Below are 24841 nucleotides of genomic sequence, written 5' to 3' on the forward strand. Positions count from 1 at the left end.
TCTGATAGTTACAATAGTACGAAAAGACAGTAAAGTGTTGTTCAAGAATGTGGCATAATATGCACGTGTGCATATATGCACACGTATGTGTAAGAAGGTTACTCTCAATAAAATCAGTCATAGAGAATATTGCAAACAATGTGGGACTACTTAGAGAATCTTATGTTGTTTGAAATTATTTTGATTTTATCCATTAATCATATTGCTTTTTGTTTGTTTTTGTTGTATTATACACAATATAACTTAGTTGTAAGTTCAAAGCAAAAAATATTGAGGTATGGTGACTAATTATAAGTATTGTAGTTTATAACATACCGGTAGTGTTATCAGAGGTAGTTCAGGTGAGACCTATGTGATCTGTTGGGGAATTCAGCTGTGAAAAAGTTCATTGAGGTATGTACAGCTTCATACAAATGTCACAAAATTTTCAGTTATATGTAGTAGTACAGTATACAAAATTAACAAAGAAGTTTCAGTGATTAAAAACTTTTGCCAGATGCAGGGCTTCACAATTGGATGTCTCATGGACAAATGGCACATCACAATACATGACATAGTTGTACCATGTATCTGAAGCTCATGCCTTGCATCACTGAGTTATCATCTTCATAAGTCTGCTTTGTAATAGCCTTTCATATACATTTCAAGTCATGCAAAATCTCTTAGGGACACAATAGCCTCTAAGAAGTCTTGTGATTTCTCACAATCATACATACCACAAGTAGTCATAAGTTAGTAATATCCAATCACATGGTAGCTGTGAAAGTATGTTTAGTCTTTGTGTATTTAAAGTTGCTTTGCAATGTTGTAGATATTTGTTTTGTTTTATAATGTTTGCTCTGCTAAGAAAGAATGACTTTTGCCAAATAGTTCGAGGATATTCAAATCAAAGGGAATTGTAATAGAGAGGTGACTGTTCTATTAGAGTTCTTTACACTTTAAGATCACAATTTTTTCTTACAAGCACTGCCCAAGAAAATAAAGGGTTTCCATTTTCTTCACCTATGAATTTATATAATTTATTGAGTCATGCTACTTGTGCTTGTTTCTGCTGACATGGTAGAAGGCCAAAGAGAAAAGGGGTGGAGTAATTTGAAGCTAGAAGAATGGATGCCATTTTGGGAGTCTGGAGCCCAGGAAAAGTTTCAGATTTAAACACATCATAAGCTTCTTAGTCAATAACTAATGCAATAATATTCTAAGATAGGGTCATTTGAATACCACAAACTGAGGGGGTGTGATTTCATAGCTGTTACAGTAAATCTAATAATCTTCTGAGTTTTGAGTGAAATCAATCAACTATAATTTGTAAGTTGTGATTTTTTCAAAGTGTTACAATTGCAAATCACACAATTCACAATATTTTTTACTGCTATGAGTTTTTATACTAACAGTGGATAACTCAAACATCAACTTTTAAGCTGGTTTGATAAGTTTTCTTACAGGTTGACAACAATGCATGTGTTGAAAATTAATGGCATCTTGCCATCTTGGGTACAGGTTTCTAGTGGTGTCCTGTAGGGTTCCATACTATATTGTTTTCTCTGAATCATCTACTGTATGTTTTCTCTGTCTCCAGTCAGTTACTGATGTTTGCAGATGATATCAAGCTCTATCGTACTATCTGTTTTTTTGAAGGTTACCTTATACTACAAAAGGACATGAATATCTTGCTTGACTGGTCAAAACATTGTGTTAATATTTTTAAATGCAAGGTTTTACATATTGGCAATGCTCCATACACTTCATAGCAATTATACTATAGCAAGAATCCAACTAGAGCTATTGGATAAAATTTGAGATCTTGGCATAGATACAAATTCACTTAAACCTCCGTATCTATGCAAACAAAGTAGATTAAATGGCCTACCGCATTCTAGATTTCATCTATAAATCAATCGAGTGTAAAGATCTGATGTCATGGTAAAGCTATATAGACCCTTGTTTGCCCAATTGTTGAATATAACAATGTTATATGAGGACCTTCCTACACACTTGCCTATCAAAAGCTTGAATACAGTGTAAAGCAACTAGAACAATTCCATTTTTCAGCCATTTATCATACTACAACAGATCAAGACATTTAAACCTACCATTCTTTACAACACCGCACATGAAGTGGTGATTTGATCTACTTGTACCAAATTCTCAAAGGAAACTATGATATAGATAATCATTTATTTACCCCATCCACTTCTACTGCAACAAGAGGTCACACAAGAAATTATTCAATTATTCAAACATCACACTAATTCATAATTATACAAGATATAATTTTTATAGTAGCAGAGTAATCAATCAATGATTTTAAAACACTACTGGACAGACACTACAGTAATTGCTTATTGATTTTGTATAGTAATTAGAATAGCTAAGTACGATACATAATTAATTTGTCAATGGATGTACACACACAAGCCTTATCCTTAAAATACAAATACAAATGCAAAATGTCAGTTATATCTGAATGTCAAAATTTATTAACTGTTGATTTTATTTGACAATAGGTGTATGTTCTATTAAAGTAGTTTGACATCATATAAATTGATGTGTCTATAAATTTGGCTGTTAGTGAAGCATCCCTCCCTTCTTTATTGGTTTTGATAATTATTGATTCTCCATTGTAAACAAAATGAATTACACATACAAATGTGTGTTGTATCTATTGTAACAACAGTGTTCACATTATGTGTATAAAATTATGATATTGACAGTCATGATCAGTTCTAGATGTACATTACATGATTACACATGCTCACCTTGTACTGTACAGGATGTAGGGATGAAGGAGAATAAGAAGGTCCTGTGTTATCATAGTAAAGAAGCTAGTACATATTCTGTGGACATGAGACTGAATTAGAAGAGAACAGGGCCAATCGTCACAGTACCCTCAAGATGTGTAAGGTAGAGATCATTATGTAGTGTGTTGTGGAATATCTGTTGTGTATTGTTGTCCTGCAGTTTTCTGACAACAAACTCTACCATTCCATCAAGGATCAATGGATGACATAACAGATGACGTATGTATGTGTGTACTTTTTGCATATCTTGTAGCTTGAGGAGATGCATATGGTCATGAAGCAGTGACAAAAATGTGCCACATGGACCTGAAACAATGGTAGCAGGTAGGGTGTAGTGATGGGCGGTATTAAAGAATTCTAAGAATCAATACGGTATTAATGAAATAATTAAAGTTATTCAATAATTTTTGCTATTTTATGGCATTTGTGATTATGTACATCTAATGGTTATTAAATTGAAGCAATGAGGGATGTAAAAACTTCTAGTAGGTTGAAATCATCTAAAATATTCTCTCAGTGCTGAATCTAAAGTACAACTTTTTTCTTGGGGGCAATCTCCAGTTCCCCATTAATACAATCCAGTTGTTCAAATTCTATACTTATAACTCCATTGTGTTAATCATATAGTTACCTCCCCTCATATTACTCTAATGGCTTGCTCCATTGCTCTTGAATAAATTCACGGTATAATACCATAATACTTTCATGGTATAAAACCTTTACAATGCTTTAAATTGCTACTGCATTGTCTATGAAATGAACTATCTACAGAACAAGAAGATTATCTGTAAGAGCTACCATGGTACATAGCCACATATAGTAGTGTCTGACTCTACATACTTTTGGATTTCTAAAATCTACCATTGCATGGTGTACCTTTTGATCATTATACTATATAGTACTAGTCACCAGCTACTGTATAACTATAAACAGGCTGTAGGACCTGTCCAGGTGTCCTATAGACCTTCAGCACTTGTGTTATTTATTAAGCTACAGTGGTGAGTATCTGCACTTCATAGTTCTTACTTTATGATAGTACAAATGTAACCGTTGCATAGTATTATCATACAAAAATCTGATCATGTGGCAGCTAGGGTGAAAAAGTCGTCAACTTTAGATGTGTGCAGTTGCATTCCCACTTGGTATAGAATGTATTCATTGTAGTCATTTTACATTAATTTTCATCACACCACAAAATAGAATCAATGCAGTATTCACTAGAAAAATGTCTAATAAATATAAATTAATTAAAATACACAAAATTTCCTTCTGATATCTAAATGATGTAACAATATATACACATAATGTACAATAGGTACCAACACATAAAATAGTCAAATACATTGTGTGCACTAGATAGTTACTGTTTGTTACAATTCAGTGGCCTGATTTTAATCTCCATAAATGGTAAAGCATGCCAATGACCATTGAGGAATATTGTGTATCTGTGATTGTAGTCATCATTAAGGCGTACTACACTACAGGTTCTGTACCACCATCCACCATAACTATGTACACAATTACCAGATGACAAGTCATTGTCACGATCATGAGAGGAGAATTTCATACCATTTATTAGATCATATGTAAAATAAAATGGTCAGTCAGTCCAACACTATCAAATCCTGATATACTCAATTGATACTGATCCTCGGCTGGTCCTACTGAAAACTGTTTGTAGTGAAGATAAGATTTTGTTCCATTGGATAACTGATAATCTATTCGAAGCTCCCAATTTCCTTCACTGGTTAAACAATGAATAGATCTTAACCCAAGCCAAAATTCTCCATAAAGACTACCAAATCCATCTTCATACTCTACCCAGTCTCTTTTCTTGAAGTCAACACTTCCATCTCTTCTCCTCTGAATAACAGTCCATCCTCCTCCTCCTGAGGTAGTATCACAGTATACTCTAGCATTGGAACATTTCACTCCACAGAAGTTACCAATAGTGTAGACTCCTGAACTCTTTACATTGTAGTTGTTGTTATTGTAGCCAAGACGACAACAGTTGTCAATAGGTCCACCATTTGTTTGACATTCTCCATCAACTAGCACTATTCCTAGACTAACTAGAACTACTAGTGTTATAATAGTAGTCATTGTAGACTAGCCAACACTGATCAACTCTAGTTCACTACTACAATAATTGACTGTGAACTGTTGAAAGGTCTTGAGAATTGTAGTGTTTTTATACTGTTGTGTATTTCCTAACAAGGTAATGTAAGTAACAACCGGTAGTTGATGCAGTGGAGGTTGACAATAATATCCTAATATGGTAAAACTAGAGTGAGGCTTCTCAATAAAATTACTGGCTTTTTATTATAATAACTGTATTATGTTTTATTACAAGTATCATGATAATTCCCTTATAAGTACATGACATGTACAGTGTGTGCTTCAACACATGTCTCATCACTAACAAACCTGTCTACTTACAATATTGCACACAATGTTCAAAATGAGTAACAGTATATATTATATTAAAATTATAACTATTTAGTACAACAGTAGAAGCCCATCAGTTACTAACAGGTGACACTGTGCCATAAATTAAATTAGCTATCTATCCCAATGATATTGTAATTTCTGTGGTACAGATGGCAAAAATTCAATCTCAACTGATGAAACAAAATTAGCTATGTAGACCATACCACAAAAAATACAAATTGTGACTGGGCCTGCGAAAATAGGGTATGTGGGCACATAATTTTTGCCTATTTTTCAAACTTCCATAACTCATAACTTTTTATACCATTATGCTATTGCAATGCAATTTTCAGCTTTTGGTGAGAATTTAATTGGCTTTATGATGCAAGTTACAGAATGCAGATATCCTGTTTCAATACTGACCTGTTGTGTGATTAGGTGTAGTTTGTGCCCACATGCCCTGTTTTTGCAAGCCCGGTCACAATTACAAATTATACATATACAGGTATAGGTAGAAATTGTAGTTATGGTACATGCACATTGTACGCATGCAATGAATGTTGTATGGTAGTACCAGGTGTATAATAACTTTATCATAATATTATTATGCACTTTCTGTAAGTATTCTTAAGTTTTAGAGAAATAATTATTATATATACAAGAGCAACATGGGTTTTCCTGCAGGGTGTTATAGGGATATAGCATCTATTGTTACAAAAGACAATATCATTTGCAAATGATACACTACAGAATATTTTCACACAACACATGGTACACCTCTGAGAGCAATACTACCTGCTACACTGATAAATGATGTTAGTCTATAATTAAATTTCAAAGGGGTTTCTGAGATCCCAGGGAAACCCTATATCCCTTCTAATTTTTTATTATGTGGTCTCATGCAACACTCACATGGGTGCTGAAATAACACTCTTTAAACTAAAGATTGGCATGGGATTTACAAAACATCCCAAAGGAAAATCTGACTGTTCTGTTAGAGTCACTGCTGCTCTGACTGTTCTATTAGAAAACTGTATTGGTATTTTGGTTTATTTAATTTATTTATTAAAATTTTACAGCAGAAGTGCTGAAGGTCTGTAGGTATTTGCAGAACTAAATTTGGTTTCTTTTATTTACCAAGACAGCTGCCTCACTAGTCTTTACAGAAAAGTCAGTTATTTTGAAATTTTAATTTGCTACAGCCACCAGCCTTTTCATTAAGTACAGTAGTACTTAATAAGTAGGAATCAGTATAGCTTCATAATTATTCACATTTAAAATGTAGCCTTCCAACAAATTTTACCCAAAAATCACCTGGAATGCATTAATTATGCTGTAATGAAGCGAAAAGTCGAATGATTCCATGTACAGTGAATTTTAAATTTTTTTGAAATTCACTAGCACTAGGTGTACAGCTTCAGAAATTTCAGACAGCCAAGGTAATGATGGTGGATTCGTATTTCGATTATGTTTTGTCCTCTGCACTATGCTGTTCATCATTCAAGCCTTCTTGCACTTCATGAAGGATAATTGATAGTTGCTACACTTGATAGCTGCGGCACGTGTCACTGCCCAAACATGTGATTTTAACAAAGTGTGTCATAAGACCAGGATAGTATAGTGATGTAACACTTACACCCATGTGCACATGTGACTGTACATACAGACTTTCACGTAACACATAGTTTAGGTAGTGTTGTGTTGTATATATATCTGCTGTATGACTATCCTGTACATGTGTTTCACATGATACGTATGTATACAGGTGTAGATACAAATTGCAGATATGGTGTATGCACACGTGCAATGAATGTTTAATGTTTTAAGGTAGTGCCAGCCTATGCACTTTCTGCAAGTATCTCTTTAACTTTTAGAGACATAATTATTATACATACAAGAACAGCATGGGGTTTCCAGCATTGGTTAGGGCCAAGTCATTTGTTACAAGGAACAATATACTATAAAATGTTTGCACATAATACATGCTACACCTCTGAGAGCACTACACTGATGAAGGGTGTTAATTAGTCTATAATAATTAAAATTTCAAAGGGGTTGGGGGTTTCTGAGACCCCATGGAGGAAACCCTGTCCCTGAAAGTACTATTAGTTTAAAGAGTATTATTTCAGCATCCAGGTGATTGCTGCATGAGTCCAAGCAGAAAAATTTAGACGGAAAATCTGACTGTTTTATTAGAATCATTGCTGCACTGAGGCTTTACTGCAGAAGTGCTGTAGGTAATTGCAGAACTAGATTTGGTTTCATTTGCCAAGACAGCTGCCTCACTAGCCTTTACAGAAGTCAGCAATTTTGAAATTTATTTGCTACAGGCACTGACTTTAATTGTAACTATTAACTATTAAGCTACACCAGAGTCAATGCTAAGACTTTAGCCTATTGTACACTTACAATACTTCAATTTACGGTTACAAAATATTGTAAGTACACTCATGAGAATCTGCTTAGAAGTATTTTACTATACCTGTGCAAAAGTTTATTACTTTTATATTTAGTACCTTAATGTGTTTTGATAAAACAGTGTTGCATATAAAAAGTTGTCTGACTGCTCTACTATTCTATTGGTATAGTATATCAAATATCTTTCATTGCATGCATTTTCATAGGTGACAATTTGCAACTTGAATTATTTACCTAGCTCAAAATTATGCCATGCAGTCTAATTGGCAGGTAGCTACTGAGGTATGGTTCGTTTCCATTTTTGGATGTTTATTGACCTCACATTTTCATCCACAATTGGATGATTATTGCAAAGGAACAAAATCATCCAAAAGTGGATGATTATTGCTCATATCTCTATATAGTGAGAGATTTATGCAACAATCATCCAAATTTGGATGTTTCTTGCCCTCCAATATTGGAATACATTTGTCGCCATCCAAATTTGGATGTTTCTAGCCATCCAATATTGGAATACATTTCTGGTCATCCAAATTCGGATGTTTCTTGCCATCCAATATTGGAATACATTTCTGGTCATCCGAATTTGGATGTTTCTTGCCATCCAATATTGGAATACATTTGTTGCCATCCAAATTTGGATGTTTCTTGCCATCCAATATTGGAATACATTTGTTGCCATCCAAATTTGGATGTTTCTTGCCATCCAATATTGGAATACATTCCTTGCCATCCAAATTTGGATGTTTCTTGCCATCCAATAATGGAATACATTTTATTTCACAACAGTTAGCTCACCGGTAGCATGTGCCTTTTCTGGTTACAAAGAATATCCACCTTCTGCACTTTGCTTCTCTTCTCCTCTTCAATCACATGGTTGTCTTCTTCAAGCAAGGAAACCATATTCATGCACTAATTTTCTGTATCGACACCTTCCTTAGAGGAGCGTTTTAGTTTTTGTCACCACAAAACCATTTCTCAAGTGTTTATGTTCTACTAGTAGAATAAGAAGCAATATCATTAAGTGTGGTAGGGTCATGGATAGTAATTTTGCTGTTTTCGTTGCTTTCTATTGTTTGTTAATGCAAGAAACAGCTTGATATGAAACACAAAATTGTCTTTTTTCATGTAGGTTTATTAAGTGCGGTAGGTTCATGGCAGTGATTGTCAAGGTTCATGATTCTTGCCAAAAATACGCATCAAAAACAGACTTGCAAACTCATTGCGTCATTCCATTATGTAGTTCTAAAAGATAGTAAGTCACTCTTCTGAATGTAAATACATGAAATTAGCAGGGAGAAAGACATCTTGATTGCCTGTCTAGGCCTAATCATGGACTTTTTCACCTTTCTGTACTTTTTCAAAACATCTTTAACCAGGCTGTGGAGCCAGGTGTCTTACAGACCTTCAGCACTTGTTAAGTGCTGTAAAGCATTAAAATAAATAGATTCAGCAGCATTGTATGACTAAAGTTAAGCACGATTCCGCCAATATTTTGTGTACATGTGTGTGTGGCTATAATGGGAACTAAAATGTATGCACTCAGTGGCATTGTGCTACTACCAGTATCTTCTTGTTTCATTATTGTGATCCCTACTCATGGTGAAAAATTTCTAATCCAAAAAGTTGGAGAAACTCATAGGATGCTTTTTGGGCCATTTTGAAGTAGAATGCACTCAGTGGCACTGTGTTGCTATCTTCTTGTTTCAGTGCTTTTATTATTGTGATCCCTACACATACTGAAAATTCCACAGAAACTGATCATCTGCAGCTGTATGCTACCAATCTCACTTAAAGTAATTGAGGTTTCAATAACCTCTATTTGGGGGACTCCAATGTTTTTGAGTACTGTTTCTATGGGCCGTAAATGGAGGTCGACTTGTTAGTGTACTACAGGAAGAAGATATCGAGCTAAAACTAACAGGTACAGCTATAAGGCAATAACACAATTTTTTTTACTCGGGTTTAAATTTTTCGCCTGTTTTTCCGAGTAGAGGTAAATTAGCATTTCTTTAACAATACCTGGTGATTTCATTTCGAAATTATCTCTAGAAGTCGCATGATAGGTCCTTAGAAGTATTCTTCGTGGGAAGCTGTACTCGAAAACGTAAGAGTCCCCTAAATAGAGTTTGCAAGACGTCATTTCGGAAATAGTCTATATTGGATGGCAAGAACCATCTAATTTTGGAAAGCAAAACTTACATTCCAATAATGGATAGTAAGAAACATCCATTTTTGGAAAGCAAAACTTATATTTCAATATTGGATGGCAAAAACCATGCGATTTTGGAAGGCGGAAGTTACATTCCAATATTGGATGGCAAGAAACATCCAATTTTGGACGACAGAAATTACATTCCAATATTGGATGGCAAGAAACATCCAATTTTGGAAGGCAGAAATTACATTCCAATATAGGATGGCAAGAAACATCCAATTTTGGACGACAGAAATTACATTCCAATATAGGATGGCAAGAAACATCCGATTTTGGACGACAGAAATTGCATTCCAATATTGGATGGCAAGAAACATCCAATTTTGGAAGGCTGAAGTTACATTCCAATATTGGATGGCAAGAAACATCCAATTTTGGACGACAGAAATTACATTCCAATATTGGATGGCAAGAAACATCCGATTTTGGAAGGCAAAGTTTACATTCCAATATTGGATGGTTAGAAACATCCGATTTTGGAAGGCTAAGTTTACATTCCAATATTGGATGGTTAGAAACATCCGATTTTGGATGCTTCTTGCATACATCTCTCACTATATAGTGAATCAAGCAAATATCATCCACTTTTGGATGATATTTGCTTACATAAGCACTCACTATATAGAGAATCAAGCAATAATCATCCACTTTTGGATGATGTTTGCTTATGTAACTATAAGAGAGATGAGTAATAATCATCCAAAATGGATGATTTAGTGAAGCATCATCCATATTTGGATGAAAATGTGAGGTCAAAAAGCATCCGATTTTGGAATTTGACTATACCTGAGCTACTGTATTATTACCTAATGTTACCAAATGTCAATGGCGATCCACATATCGGTCAATCAAGCCACACATCATGTACATAATTATTATTGCAGTTTATGCTGTATTGTATTATGAAATTGTGCACGTAATACTAATAAATAGTCTACTCTGGTGTGTCACTTGCATTAAAATGTCTATACTAGCTAAATTCTAGCCACAGCAAATCATGAGAAACCATTGCTAGTTTATAATTCACTTACAGAGCCAGTGGCAGATGCAAAAGGAGGGACATGCCCCTTCCCCCGCAGAGAATGTTCCCATATAGGGCGGTTGTTCTATTAGAGTATTAATATTTTTACTGACTGCTCTATTAGAGTATCTCAATTTTGTGTAAAATGTTATTTGGGTGGGTGGTGTGCTTCTTTCTGGATCCATCACTATAAATGCCAATTCTTACTTTAGGCATATAACCGAACTGTTGAACCATGAACCACAAAAGGCACATTCCACAAATAAATTTGTTATAGCGGTGGACGTGCACTGCCTTGTTTGTCAGGTAGGCAAGAAGGTAGACCAAAATTCTACTTTAAAAAATATCTATATCTAGGTTTTTCTGTGGTTGAACTGTTCGGTTATATGCCTGTTATATGTTCGGTTTCATAGATGGATTAGGACTATTCCCAAATGGTTTTCATTGCATATGCAATGATATTAACTACAGATGGGATAATATGCATTTTGGTGTCACTTTAAGAGAAAATGATACCATTCTGAATATTTCACACAAATTTACTTACTACACCATGGCTTCACTAGTTATAAATCAAGACACACGGTAGTGTGTCGTGCGGCCCAAGAAGCCGGCGCGTAACACCCGTAGTATATTGACAGGAAAAAAGAAAACGCAATTTTCGCACCTCCGTAGCTCTGTGCTGCCTTGATGAAACATGACGATTTTTGCTGTGGACATGCCCTCCAACTGCAGCACTCCACATTCCAAATGTGCGCGAAATCGCTTCGCGCGTTCCCGAGATATGCGACTTCAAAAATTGGCTCAGTTTCTTCGTGTTTTTTTTCTTATTTTTCTTTTCCTTGTCGCACACTTACAAAAACTGCTATAAAACTCGAACGCCATATCCAATTGCCTTGCAATTTGGCACACAGAAGGGGGATATAAAGGCGCATCTCAGTACCAACTTTGGCTGGAATGCGATAAACAAGCAAAGAGTTATGAGCGATTATTCACGAAAAATAACACCAATATGTTGTCACGCCTACAGGGTAAACTGCGTATGGGAAGAAGCTGAAAATTGGTGGGTGAATAGGTTAACTATTGAACCTCAAACCTTTTGTGGTTTGAAAGAAATCGAGCTAAAAAACAGGAAGATACAACGAAAAAACCAACAGTGTGTAACAATTACGCAATCGAGATTAGCTAATAAAAATACGACTGCTTGCCACGCCTACCAGATAAACCGCTTGGGGTAATGCTTTGAAAATCGTTGTACAGATGGAGTAATCATCTTAGAAAGGCTCATCAATGGTGTAGAAGAATCAGACTTAAAGCCACGGAGTTATAACACGAAATCCAACTTGGTGCAGCAAGTGCGAGATCGAGATACTCTAATAGAGCAGTCATCCTAATAGAGCAGTCACCCTGAAGAGAATTCAAGAGATCAGCTAGAAACAAGAAACCTGTATAGAGATCAGCTACACACAAGTCACCCTGTAGAGAGATCAGCTAGAAGAAGTTACCTTGTAGGGAGTTCATGCAACTATGGAAAGGGATAGTTCCGCTAGAAAAAAATCACCTTGTAGAGTTCAGCTACAAAGAAACCACCATGTAGAAAATTCTGCCAGAAACAAATTGTCCTGTAGAAAGATCAGTTAGAAGAAGTTACCTTGTAGATAGTTCAGCTACAAACAGATCTCCCTGTAGAGAGATCAACTAGAAAAAATTACCTTTTAGAGAGTTCAGCTACAAAGAAACCATTCTGTAAAGAGCTCAGCTGCAAACAAATCACCTGTACAGAATTCAGCTACAAACAAATCACCCTGTAGAGAGATCAGCTAGAAGAAGTTAACTTGTAGAAAGTTCAGTTACAAAGAAACCACCATGTAGAGAGTTCAGCTACAAACAAGTCACCCTGTAGAGAGTTCAGCTAGAAACAAGTCACCCTGTAGAGAGTTCAGCTAGAAGAAGTTTCATTGTAGAGAGTTCAGCTACAAAGAAATCTCCCTGTAGAGAGATCAGCTAGAAGAAATTACCTTGTAGGAAGTTCAGCTACAAACAAATCTCCCTGTAGAGAAATCAGCTAGAAGAAATTACCTTGTAGAGAGTTCAGCTACAAAGAAACCATTCTGTAAAGAGCTCAGCTGCAAACAAATCACCTGTACAGAATTCAGCTTCAAACAAATCACCCTGTAGAGAGATCAGCTAGAAGATATTACCTTGTAGATAGTTCAGCTACAAACAAATCACCCTGTAGAAAGATCAGTTAGAAGAAGTTACCTTTTAGAGAGTTCAGCTACAAAGAAACCATTCTGTAAAGAGCTCAGCTGCAAACAAATCACCTGTACAGAATTCAGATCACCTGTAGAGAGCTCAGCTACAAACATATCTCCCTGTAGAGAGATCAGCTAGAAGAAATTACCTTGTAGAGAGTGAAGCTACAAACAAATCACCTTATTGAAAGATCAGCTAGAGGAAGTCACCTTGTAGAAAGTTCAGTTACAAAGAAACCACCATGTAGAGAGTTCAGCTACAAACTAGTCACCTTGTAGAGACATCAGCTAGAAAAGTTACCTTGTAGAGAGTTCAGCTACAAAGAAACCATTCTGTAAAGAGCTCAGCTGCAAACAAATCACCTGTACAGAATTCAGCTACAAACAAATCAGCCTGTAGAGAGATCAGCTAGAAGAAATTACCTTGTAGATAGTTCAGCTACAAACAAATCACCCTGTAGAAAGATCAGTTAGAAGAAGTTACTTTGTAGAGAGTTCGGCTACAAAGAAACCGTAAAGAGCTCAGCTGCAAACAAATCACCTGTACAGAATTCAGCTACAAACAAATCACCCTGTAGAGAGATCAGCTAGAAGAAGTTACCTTGTAGATAGTTCAGCTACAAACAAATCTCCCTGTAGAGAGATCAGCTAGAAGAAATTACCTTGTAGAGAGTTCAGCTACAAAGAAACCATCATGTAGAGAGTTCAGCTGCAAAGAAATCACCACTGCCCAAATTTCAAGGCAATAGCTCTTTCCAATCTGAAGTTATCAATTGTCAAAGTTGGCAAATTGGATGTATGGAAGGCCCCTTTTCGCAAATCCGGTCACATATGTATTATATGTGACCGGATTTGCGAAAAAGGGTCTTCCACACACATCCAATTCTATGAACTTGAATGACCATACCTTTGTGCTCAAAGAAGATACTAAGCTGAAATTTTGTTCATGTATTAACCTATGTTGTTACTCATCACTGTCCAAATTTCAAGGCAATACTATTTTCCTATCTGACATTATGAACTGCCAAAGTTCGTAAATTGGATGTGTGTGGAAGACCCCTTTTCGCAAATCCGGTCACATATATATAATTTGTACATTTACTGATAAAATATTTAAAGTACATCAACTTCATCTTTTCTTCTTCCTGTAGTAAAGAAAAAAAACATAGGTTAAAAAAGTCCCAAAGCTGGCCATAGGCCAGCTTTGGGGTATACAAATACAAAAAGAAATGAAATCTAATCCAAAACAGCCAAGCTGTAAAAAAAGTGTGTGGCCCTCAGAAAGGCTATGGTGAAAAAAGATGTGAAATCCAAGGTGGCGGCCAAGAAATGGCTGTGATGGTAGGTTAATGGTAAAAATTTTAATAACGACAATTCAGGTGAATTTTGTGCCAAGACCAAGCGGCACTAAAATTCACTTGAATTGTTGTTATTAAATTAAAATTTTTTCCATTAACCTACCATCACAGCCATTTCTTGGCCGCCACCTAGGATTTCACATCTTTTTTCACCATACCCTTTCTGAGGGCCACACTCTTTTTTTACAGCTTGGCTGTTTTGGATTAGATTACTTTTACTGATATCTATTACACACTTTCACTCACAGTCACACATAAAAGTCACAAATAGTTAGTTGATATCATAATGCATCGAAACACTCTAATTGAACTATCATTTTGTAGGGTCCAGGGATATTTCCGCCATTCAAATCTATACTATTAATTGTGCACACCTCTTGTAGCTCCTCCTCTACCTGAGCAATCTCTTGTTGGTACAATTGCACTATGTAACAAGCATACAATTGGTATGTATTTCATCTTGTTTTGTGGCATGGAGCAAGTCAATTATGCACATACTGTATGGGCACAGAAAAAATCCTTTGTTTCAGTGTTCTTCCCACACTAATGATATGTGCATATGTGACTCAATTAAATATCAAGTCTAAACTATTGCTGTTGTGCACAATTTTGTGCAATGTTGATAATGTGAAGTAATACATGCAAGCTTTCTATCCAAGTTAAACTAAATGTGAAAATAGCAAAGAGGGAGGAGCAGCAAGTAAATACAAAGTTGCTAGCAAGAGAATTATTATGTTGGTCTCACATAAAAAGCTGGTTATAAATTATGAAACAGCTAGAGTGAAAATTGGTGGAAAAACCTGTGTGATAATTCCTGACAATATAGTTGTAGCCAACTTCAGATGGTTACAGTAATTCCTACTTTGGTATAGAGAGTCTTAAGTAATCGTTGCATTGCACCACAGAATTGAATATCAATGCAGTATTCACCAGAAAAAAATGTCCACTATTATTGTATATATAATAAAAGTGTATGATGTAATAGTGTATGATGTAACATCCTGGTATATTTGTTGTACAATAGTAGTACATACTTTAAATTGCTAATAAACAAGTAAACTAAACTCCTTAATTAAAGTGCACAAAATTAATTTCTGATGTCTAATTAATGCACACACATAATATACACACATAATGTACAATAAGTACTAGCACATGAAACAGTCAAAAATATTGTGTGTACTAGATAGTCACTGGTTGTTACAATTCAGTGGTCTGATTTTAATCTCAATAAATGGTAGAGCATGCCATTGGTCATTCAGGTATATTGTGATGATGTCATTGTAGTCATTATTGAGTCGTACTACACCACAGGATCTGTACCACCATCCACCTATACTAAGTGCACAATTAATAGATGACAAGTCATTGTCACGATCACGAGAGGAAAATTTCATGCCATCAAGTCTATTATTATGACTATAAATAAATGGATCAGTGAGTCCAACACTATCAAATCCTGATATACTCAATTGATACTGATCCTCAGCGGGTCCTACTGAAAACTCTTTGTAGTGAAGATACGATTTTGTTCCATTGAATAAATGATAATCTATTCGAAGCTCCCAATTTCCTTCACTGGTTAAACAATGGATAGATCTTAACCCAAGCCAAAATTCTCCATAAAGACTACCAAATCCATCTTCATACTCTACCCAGTCTCTTTTCTTAAAGTCAACACTTCCATCTTTTCTCCTCTGAATAACAGTCCATCCTCCTCCTCCTGAGTTAGTATCACAATATACTCTAGCATTGGAACATTTCACTCCACAGAAGTTACCAATAGTGTAGACTCCTGAACTCTTTACATTGTAGTTGTTGCTATTGTAGCCAAGACAGCTGAACAGTTGTCAATAGGTCCACCATTTGTTTGACATTCTCCATCAACTAGCACTATTCCTAGACTAACTAGAACTACTAGACTAAGTGTTATAATAGTAGTCATTGTAGACTAGCCTACACTGATCAGCTCTAGTTCACTACTGACTGTGATCTGTTGAAAGTGCATGAGAGTTGTAGTGTTTTTATACTGTTGTGTATTTCCTAATAAGGTAATGTAGGTAACATACTTCATGCAATAGTATAAAGCTAATAGTGAGGCTTCTCAATAAGATCACTGGCTTTTAATATATAACTGTATTATATTTTGTTACAAGTATCATGATAATTCCCTTATAAGTACATGTACAGTGTGTGCTTCAACACATGTCTCATCACTAACAAACCTGTCTACTTACAATATTGCATTTGTGGTATGGTCTACATAGCTAATATGGTTTCATCAGTTGAGGTTGAATTTTTGCCATCTGTACCACAGAAATTATAATATCATTGGGATAGATAGCAAATTTAATTTATGGCACAGTGTCACCTGTTAGTAACTGATGGGCTTCTACTGTTGTACTAAATAATTATAATTTTAATATAATACTGTTATATACTCATTTTGAACATTGTACAAAATTTACAAATTATAAATTATACATATAGCTACAGATGTTTAAGTAGAAATTGTAGTTATGGTACATGCACATTGCACACATGCAATGTATGTTGCATGGTAGTCCCAGCTGTATAATAACTTTATCATATTATGCACTTTCTGTAAGTATTTCTTAAGTTTTTAGAGAAATAATGATTATACATACAAGAGCAGTGCAGCATGGGTTTTACTGCAGGGTGTTACAGGGGTAGTATAGCATCTATTGTTACAAAGAACAATTTGCAAATGATACACTACAGAATATTTTTACACAACACACGGCACACCTCTGAGAGAAATACTACCTGCTACACCGATAAATGATGTTAGTCTATAATTAAATTTCAAAGGGGTTTCTGAGACCCCAGGAAATTCTATTTTTTTTTACTTGGACTCATGCAACACTCACAAGCATAGGTGCTGATATAATACTCTTTAAACTACTGTTTAACCTTTAACTAATTGCAACAAAAACAGTGTCAACTGTTTCTGGTACAGAAAAATGTGCTCTACAACATATCAAAAGTCTCAGTGAGTCTCATTGGGGGAAACACTTTTTTGTTTGTGACCTTTTATAGCCATTTTTAGCATTAAAATGTGATTTTTAGTTCCGGCTATTTCATCTGTACATTATCCAAACCATAAAGATTGGCAAGCGACTTACAAAACATCCAGAAGGAAAACCTGACTGTTCTGTTAGAATCATTGCTACTCTGAGTGTTCAATGTATTAGAGATCAGTATAATTGGTATTTTTGTTCATTTAATTTATTTATTAAAATTTTACAGTAGAAGTGCTGATTCAGAAGGCCTGTAGGTATTTGCAGAACTACATTTTGTTTCTTTAATTTATCAAGACAGAAATTTTAATTTGCTACGGGCACCAGCTTTTATCATGTTACACCACATTACTAAACCTTTAGCTTATTGTACACTCACAATACTTCAGTTTACAGTTACAAATGTACACTCGTGAGAAACTGAGAATCTCTTTAGAAGTATTTTACTACCTGTACAAAAGTCTATAGCTATTTCAGTATAATTTAGTACCCTTTATAATAAAACAATTTTGCATAATATTAAAATAGTTGTCTGACTGCTCTACTGTTCTATTGGTAGTATATTAATACATTTCATGATGTGCATTTTCATTGGCAATTATTCACAATTTGAAGTGTTTATCTAGCTCAGAATGATGCCTTGATTGCAGTCTAATCACATAGTGATTTAGTTTGCCATACATTAGTCTCAATAGTAGGAATGCAATTAATCTCAAATCACATGGCTTGTTTCTGTAATTGAACTGTAAAGTAGCCAATAAAATAGCAGAATCACAGAAGCCTTTTAAGTGCAGCAAGAAGGTGTTAAGAGCAACATATGTAGACATTTTGAGTAGCCAATCAAAATTGTTGACATGTGAGCCTTTTTAGTGCAACAACAAATAATATAATGATGTAATAAAAAGAAGAATGATGCAATCACCTGGTAGAAGTTAGTGGCCACATAGAACTGGATAGATGTGTACTGCAAACCATGAAGGGTGGTCACTAGGGCTGAGCAATACTGCCATTTTAGTATCACGATTGATACTAAAGCTATTATTCACGATACTGAATAGTTCACGATACTTACAAATAACTAAAGTCAATCATAGCTGGTGCCACATAGTGTATTGCTCAGCATTATTCCTGCAGGAAGTCCTTATAGGTGATAGCAAACTAGCCACTATCATCCTTGTTTACAGTAACAGTTATTGTAACGCATGCTTTGAGGTTGTCATGGTGTTCACACCTCTCTGCAGGGGAAACCAGATGGGTGGACTTTATCATTTACAAGGATATATTCTTAGCCAAGTACAGCATAACAAATGGAAGTAATGTACAGGCATGGTATCACGGATATCGCGATATCGAACTCTCAAAATATCGCGATATATTGCTAAAACGGTATAGTATCGCTCAGCCCTATAGTGGTCACTATGTGATTAGTAGACAATCACACACATGTACATTTTCGTGCAATTATGGAATAATTGTACTCGTAACAGCCAAAATTGCAATTGGCTTCACCTCATGCAATTTTGACTGTTACTAGTACAATTATTCCCTAGCTAATTGCACTAAAATGTGTGTCATTGTCTATACTAATTGGCAGGTACCTACTGTATTGTTACTATAATGTTACCAAAGGTCACATCTCAAGTCAATCAAGCCACATATTGTGTACATAATAATGATTACTGTAGTCAGTAAATTGTCATGTTCTATTGTACATGAATGTGTGTACATGTAATTGTCTACTCTGGTGTGTCACTTGAATTGTCTACTAATTCTATATAGTCACAGCAAATCGTTTGAAACCATTGCTGGTTTATAATTCATCTACAGAGCCAGTGGCAGATCCAAAAGGAGGGACAAGAGAGAATGTGCCCATATGGCGGTCGTTCTATTAGACTATTTGACTGACTGAGTTGCATAAAAATTTGTTTGAATTGTTTTTTTGGGGGAGCGGCATGTGCCTCTTTCTGGATCCACCGCACAGTATACGCACACTTGACCTGCTAGGATATTTTGGGCAAATGAAATACACATGGTCCTTGTATGCCAATTCTGTTATGACAATTTGGTACATATGGCCACTCAAAATAAATTCTCTGTTTGCCGTCCAACCACCCACATCTGGTTACCGTCAGCTTTAAATATTCTACTATTCTGTATTCTTCTATTATTTTCCGGTTACTGATTCTACAGGCTCAGGAAAGCTATCTTGAAACAGTGTCAACTTCATGTGTCAGCAGTGATATCAAATCAGCACAAACTTCACATTTGTCGTTGTGTTACTTTTGCAACTTAAAAAGAACAAGCTTAAGCTTGCTTTTATGCAGCTTTTTATCATTGTGACAGGAAAATAAGGCTTTGATAAGTTGCCAATTTTATAATGAAATAGTGGACATGGGCTGCCCACATGCAAATTTGCCTGAGTTCAGGATGGGAAGCAGAGAATTTATTTGGAGTGGGCTAACTGAACAACTGATGCATGTTGGATCCAGAACTACAAAAGGTACATGCCACAAGTGAGTTTGTTAGTGGCACACAATGGTGGATATGTACTGTTTTGTTTGACAGGTAGGCAAGTAGGCAGATCAGAACTTTGGTTTTGGCAACTTCTTATATCTGGCTGTCTGTAAGGTGGTTATAGATGGACTAGGACTATTCCCTATAGGGTGATTTTCATTGGATGTGTGATATGTACTTCAATGGTTCTTAGAGATAACATTTTGGTGTCATTTTAGGAGAAAATGGTATCATTTTGATTATCACGTAAATTTATTACACCATGGCTTCACTAGTTGTTAATACTATTATCATTACATTACTAGACTGTGATAATTGTGTGATTAGTACCTGTAACTTGAGATACCTATATTGGGATACATACATAAGTATCGTGACTGCCTTACTAGGCAATAAGTTATCTGTACAAGCAGCTTTTCCTTTTAAGGCAATACACAATAGTATAAAAACACTACAACTCTCATGCACTTCCAACAGTTCACAGTCAATTATTGTAGTAGTGAACTAGAGTTGATCAGTGTTGGCTAGTCTACAATGACTACTATTATAACACTAGTAGTTCTAGTTAGTCTAGGAATAGTGCTAGTTGATGCTGATGGTAATGATTGTATAATTCGTGATAATAATCCAATTGAGAACTGCTGCAATCTTGGATTTGGTCATTCTAAATTCAGTTCAATTGTTAACAAGCCTAAAGTGTATGATGTGAAGAATTTCGGTGGAAACTGTCAATCAACACTTACTAAAATCTACTGTGACACGCTTACTGCTGGTGGAGGATGGACTGTTATTCAGAGGAGACAAGATGGGAGTGTTGACTTTTTCAACAGAGGCTGGGTAGAATATGAAGAAGGATTTGGTGATCTTACAGGAGAATTTTGGTATGGACTACGTTCCATACATTGTCTGACTAGTAAGGGAAGGTGGGAGCTACGTATTGACTTCATGTTTGCTAATGGAACAAAATCTTATCTGTCATATAAACAGTTTTCAGTAGGACCAGCTGAAGATCAGTATCAATTGAGTATATCAGGATTTGATAGTGTTGGACTGTCTGATCCATTTAGTACACATGCTTTAAACAGTATGAAATTTTCCTCTGCTGATCGTGACAATGACTTGTCAGCTGGTAATTGTGCACTTGGTGAAAGAGGATGGTGCCTGAGAAGCAGAACTGAACAATGACTATAACAACACTAAAGTATTACTCAACATTGGGGACGGTAATCTATTTTCATTATAATCAAATAGAGGGATTAGTAGTGAATAATTCAACTGCGATATGAATATTCTTGAGGCAAAACTGTCAAACACCAGTGTAACAAAATAAAATCAGAGTGAACAAACATATCCTTATCAGAGATGGTCTATTTCAACTGTCAAGTCAAATCACTAGAAAGAAGTCAATGACTACTTTACATAGCAAGGTAGTAAGAATATGAAATACTAGTTCAGCAAATTATTATGCCTGCTAATGTTACAAGATTGCTATGTTACAAGGTGTAGAAAAATACAGACTAAATAATTAGTATACATTTCTAAGATACCAGATAGCTACAAACTATTATCAGATGTATGATAGTTACTTTTACTGATATCAGTAACCTTACATTACACACTTTCACTCACAGTCACACATAAAAGTCAGAAATAGTTAGCTGATATCATAATGCATCGAAACACTCTAATTGAACTATATGTAGGGTCCAGGGATATTTCCTCCATTCAAATCTATACTATTAATTGTGCACACCTCTTGTAGCTTCTCCTCTATCTGAGCAATCTCTTGTTGGTACAATTGCACTATGTAACAAGCATACAATTGGTATGTATTTCATCTTGTTTTGTGGCATGGAACAAGTCAATTATGCACATACTGTATGGGCACAGAAAAATCCTTTGTTTCAGTGTTCTTCCCACACTAACGATATGTGCATATGTGACTCAATTAAATATCAAGTCTAAACTATTGCTGTTGTACACAATTCTGTGCAGTGTTGATAATGTGAAGCAATTACAAGCTTTCTATCCTAGTTAAACTAAATGTGAAAATAGCAAAGAGGGAGGAGCATCAAGTAAATACAAAGTTGCTAGCAAGAGAATTATTATGTTGGTCTTACACAAAAAGCTGGTTATGAAACAGCTAGAGTGAAAATTGGTGGAAAAACCTGTGTGATAATTCCTGACAATATAGTTGTAGCCAACTTCAGATGGTTACAGTAATTCCTACTTTGGTATAGAGAGTCTTAAGTAATCATTGCATTGCACCACAGAATTGAATATCAATGCAGTATTCACCAGAAAAAAATGTCCACTATTATTGTATATATAATAAAAGTGTATGATGTAATAGTGTATGATGTAACATCCTGGTATATTTGTTGTACAATAGTAGTACATACTTTAAATTGCTAATAAACAAGTAAACTAAACTCCTTAATTAAAGTGCACAAAATTAATTTCTGATGTCTAATTAATGCACACACATAATATACACACATAATGTACAATAAGTACTATCACATGAAATAGTCAAAAATATTGTGTGTACTAGATAGTCACTGGTTGTTACAATTCAGTGGTCTGATTTTAATCTCAATAAATGGTAGAGCATGCCATTGGTAATTCAGGTATATTGTGATGATGTCATTGTAGTCATTATTGAGTCGTACTACACCACAGGATCTGTACCACCATCCACCTATACTAAGTGCACAATTAATAGATGACAAGTCATTGTCACGATCACGAGAGGAAAATTTCATGCCAGTGATATTATTATGACTATAAATAAATGGATCAGTGAGTCCAACACTATCAAATCCTGATATACTCAATTGATACTGATCCTCAGCGGGTCCTACTGAAAACTCTTTGTAGTGAAGATAAGATTTTGTTCCATTGGATAACTGATAATCTATTCGAAGCTCCCAATTTCCTTCACTGGTTAAACAATGAATAGATCTTAACCCAAGCCAAAATTCTCCATAAAGACTACCAAATCCATCTTCATACTCTACCCAGTCTCTTTTCTTAAAGTCAACACTTCCATCTTTTCTCCTCTGAATAACAGTCCACCCTCCTCCTCCTGAGGTAGTATCACAATATACTCTAGCATTGGAACATTTCACTCCACAGAAGTTACCAATAGTGTAGACTCCTGAACTCTTTACATTGTAGTTGTTGCTATTGTAGCCAAGACAGCAACAGTTATCAATAGGTCCACCATTTGTTTGACATTCTCCATCGACTAGCACTATTCCTAGACTAACTAGAACTACCAGTGTTATAATAGTAGTCATTGTAGACTAGCTAACACCGATTAACTCTGGTTCACTACTTAATAATTGACTGTGAACTGTTGAAAGTGCATGAGAGTTGTAGTGCTTTTATACTGTTGTGCATTTCCTAATAAGGTAATGTAGGTAACATACTTCATGCAATAGTATAAAGCTAATAGTGAGGCTTCTCAATAAGATCACTGGCTTTTAATAACTGTATTATGTTTTATTACAAGTATCATGATAATTCCCTTATAAGTACATATACAGTGTGTGCTTCAACACATGTCTCATCACTAACAAACCTGTCTACTTACAATATTGCATTTGTGGTGTGGTCTACATAGCTAATATGGTTTCATCAGTTGAGGTTGAATTTTTGCCATCTGTACCACAGAAATTATAATATCATTAAAGATAGCAAATTTAATTTATGGCACAGTGTCACTTGCTAGTAACTGATGGGCTTCTACTGTTGTACTAAATAATTATAATTCTAATGTATACTCATTTTGAACATTGTACAAAATTTACAAATTATAAATTATACATAGCTACAGATGTTTAAGTAGAAATTGTAGTTATGGTACATGCACATTGCACACATGCAATGTATGTTGCATGGTAGTGCCAGCTGTATAATAACTTTATCATATTATGCACTTTCTGTAAGTCTTTCTTAAGTTTTTAGAGAAATAATTATTATACATACAAGAGCAGTGAAGCATGGGTTTTACTGCAGGGTGTTACAGGGGTAGTATAGCATCTATTGTTACAAAGAACAATTTGCAAATGATACACTACAGAATATTTTTACACAACACACGGCACACCTCTGAGAGAAATACTACCTGCTACACCGATAAATGATGTTAGTCTATAATTAAATTTCAAAGGGGTTTCTGAGACCCCAGGAAATTCTGTTTTTTTTTTTACTAGGACTCATGCAACACTCACAAGCATGGGTGCTGATATAATACTCTTTAAACTAATAATCTAACTGTTTAACCTTTAACTAATTGCAACAAAAACAGTGTCAACTGTTTCTGGTACAGAAAAATGTGCTCTACAACATATCAAAAGTCTCAATGAGTCTCATTGGGGGAAACACTTTTATGTTTGTGACCTTTTATAGCCATTTTTAGCATAAAAATGTGATTTTTAGTTTTATTTCATCTGTACATTATCCAAACCATAAAGATTGGCGAGTGACATACAAAACATCCAGAAGGAAAACCTGACTGTTCTATTAGAATCATTGCTACTCTGAGTGTTCAACGTATTAGAGAACAGTATATTATTAGTATTTTTGTTCGTTTAATTTATTTATTAAAATTTTACAGCAGAAGTGCTGAAGGTCTGTAGGTATTTGCAGAACTAAATTTTGTTTCTTTAATTTATCAAGACAGCTGCCTCACTAGTCTTTACAGAAAAGTCAGTTATTTTGAAATTTTAATTTGCTACAGCCACCAGCTTTTATTGTAACTATTATGTTACACCACAT

General features: G+C 35.1%; 5 protein-coding genes across 5 annotated transcripts in view; 1 reads left to right on the forward strand and 4 right to left on the reverse strand.

Annotated features, from left to right (window-relative positions):
• Positions 1–24841, reverse strand: part of LOC136254845 (structural maintenance of chromosomes protein 1A-like) — a 155410-nt gene that overhangs the window by 95888 nt on the left and 34681 nt on the right. The gene's annotated exons all lie outside the window — the stretch shown is intronic.
• Positions 4377–4904, reverse strand: LOC136253810 (ficolin-3-like). Its single transcript, XM_066046469.1, has one exon. The coding sequence runs from the start codon at positions 4902–4904 to the stop codon at positions 4377–4379; it is 528 nt and encodes a 175-aa protein (XP_065902541.1).
• LOC136253812 (ficolin-1-like) lies at positions 15692–16446 on the reverse strand. Its single transcript, XM_066046470.1, has 2 exons — positions 16310–16446; positions 15692–16247 (listed from the first exon to the last, which is right to left on the reverse strand). Exons 1-2 carry the CDS (start codon positions 16444–16446, stop codon positions 15692–15694), a joined length of 693 nt encoding a protein of 230 aa, XP_065902542.1.
• On the forward strand, positions 20591–21241 carry LOC136253813 (ryncolin-1-like). The gene has a single exon (XM_066046471.1). It carries the CDS (start codon positions 20591–20593, stop codon positions 21239–21241), a length of 651 nt encoding a protein of 216 aa, XP_065902543.1.
• LOC136253814 (fibrinogen C domain-containing protein 1-like) lies at positions 22615–23358 on the reverse strand. The gene has a single exon (XM_066046472.1). The coding sequence runs from the start codon at positions 23356–23358 to the stop codon at positions 22615–22617; it is 744 nt and encodes a 247-aa protein (XP_065902544.1).

This window comes from Dysidea avara, chromosome 4 (genome assembly GCF_963678975.1).
Source record: "Dysidea avara chromosome 4, odDysAvar1.4, whole genome shotgun sequence".
NCBI lineage: Eukaryota > Metazoa > Porifera > Demospongiae > Dictyoceratida > Dysideidae > Dysidea > Dysidea avara.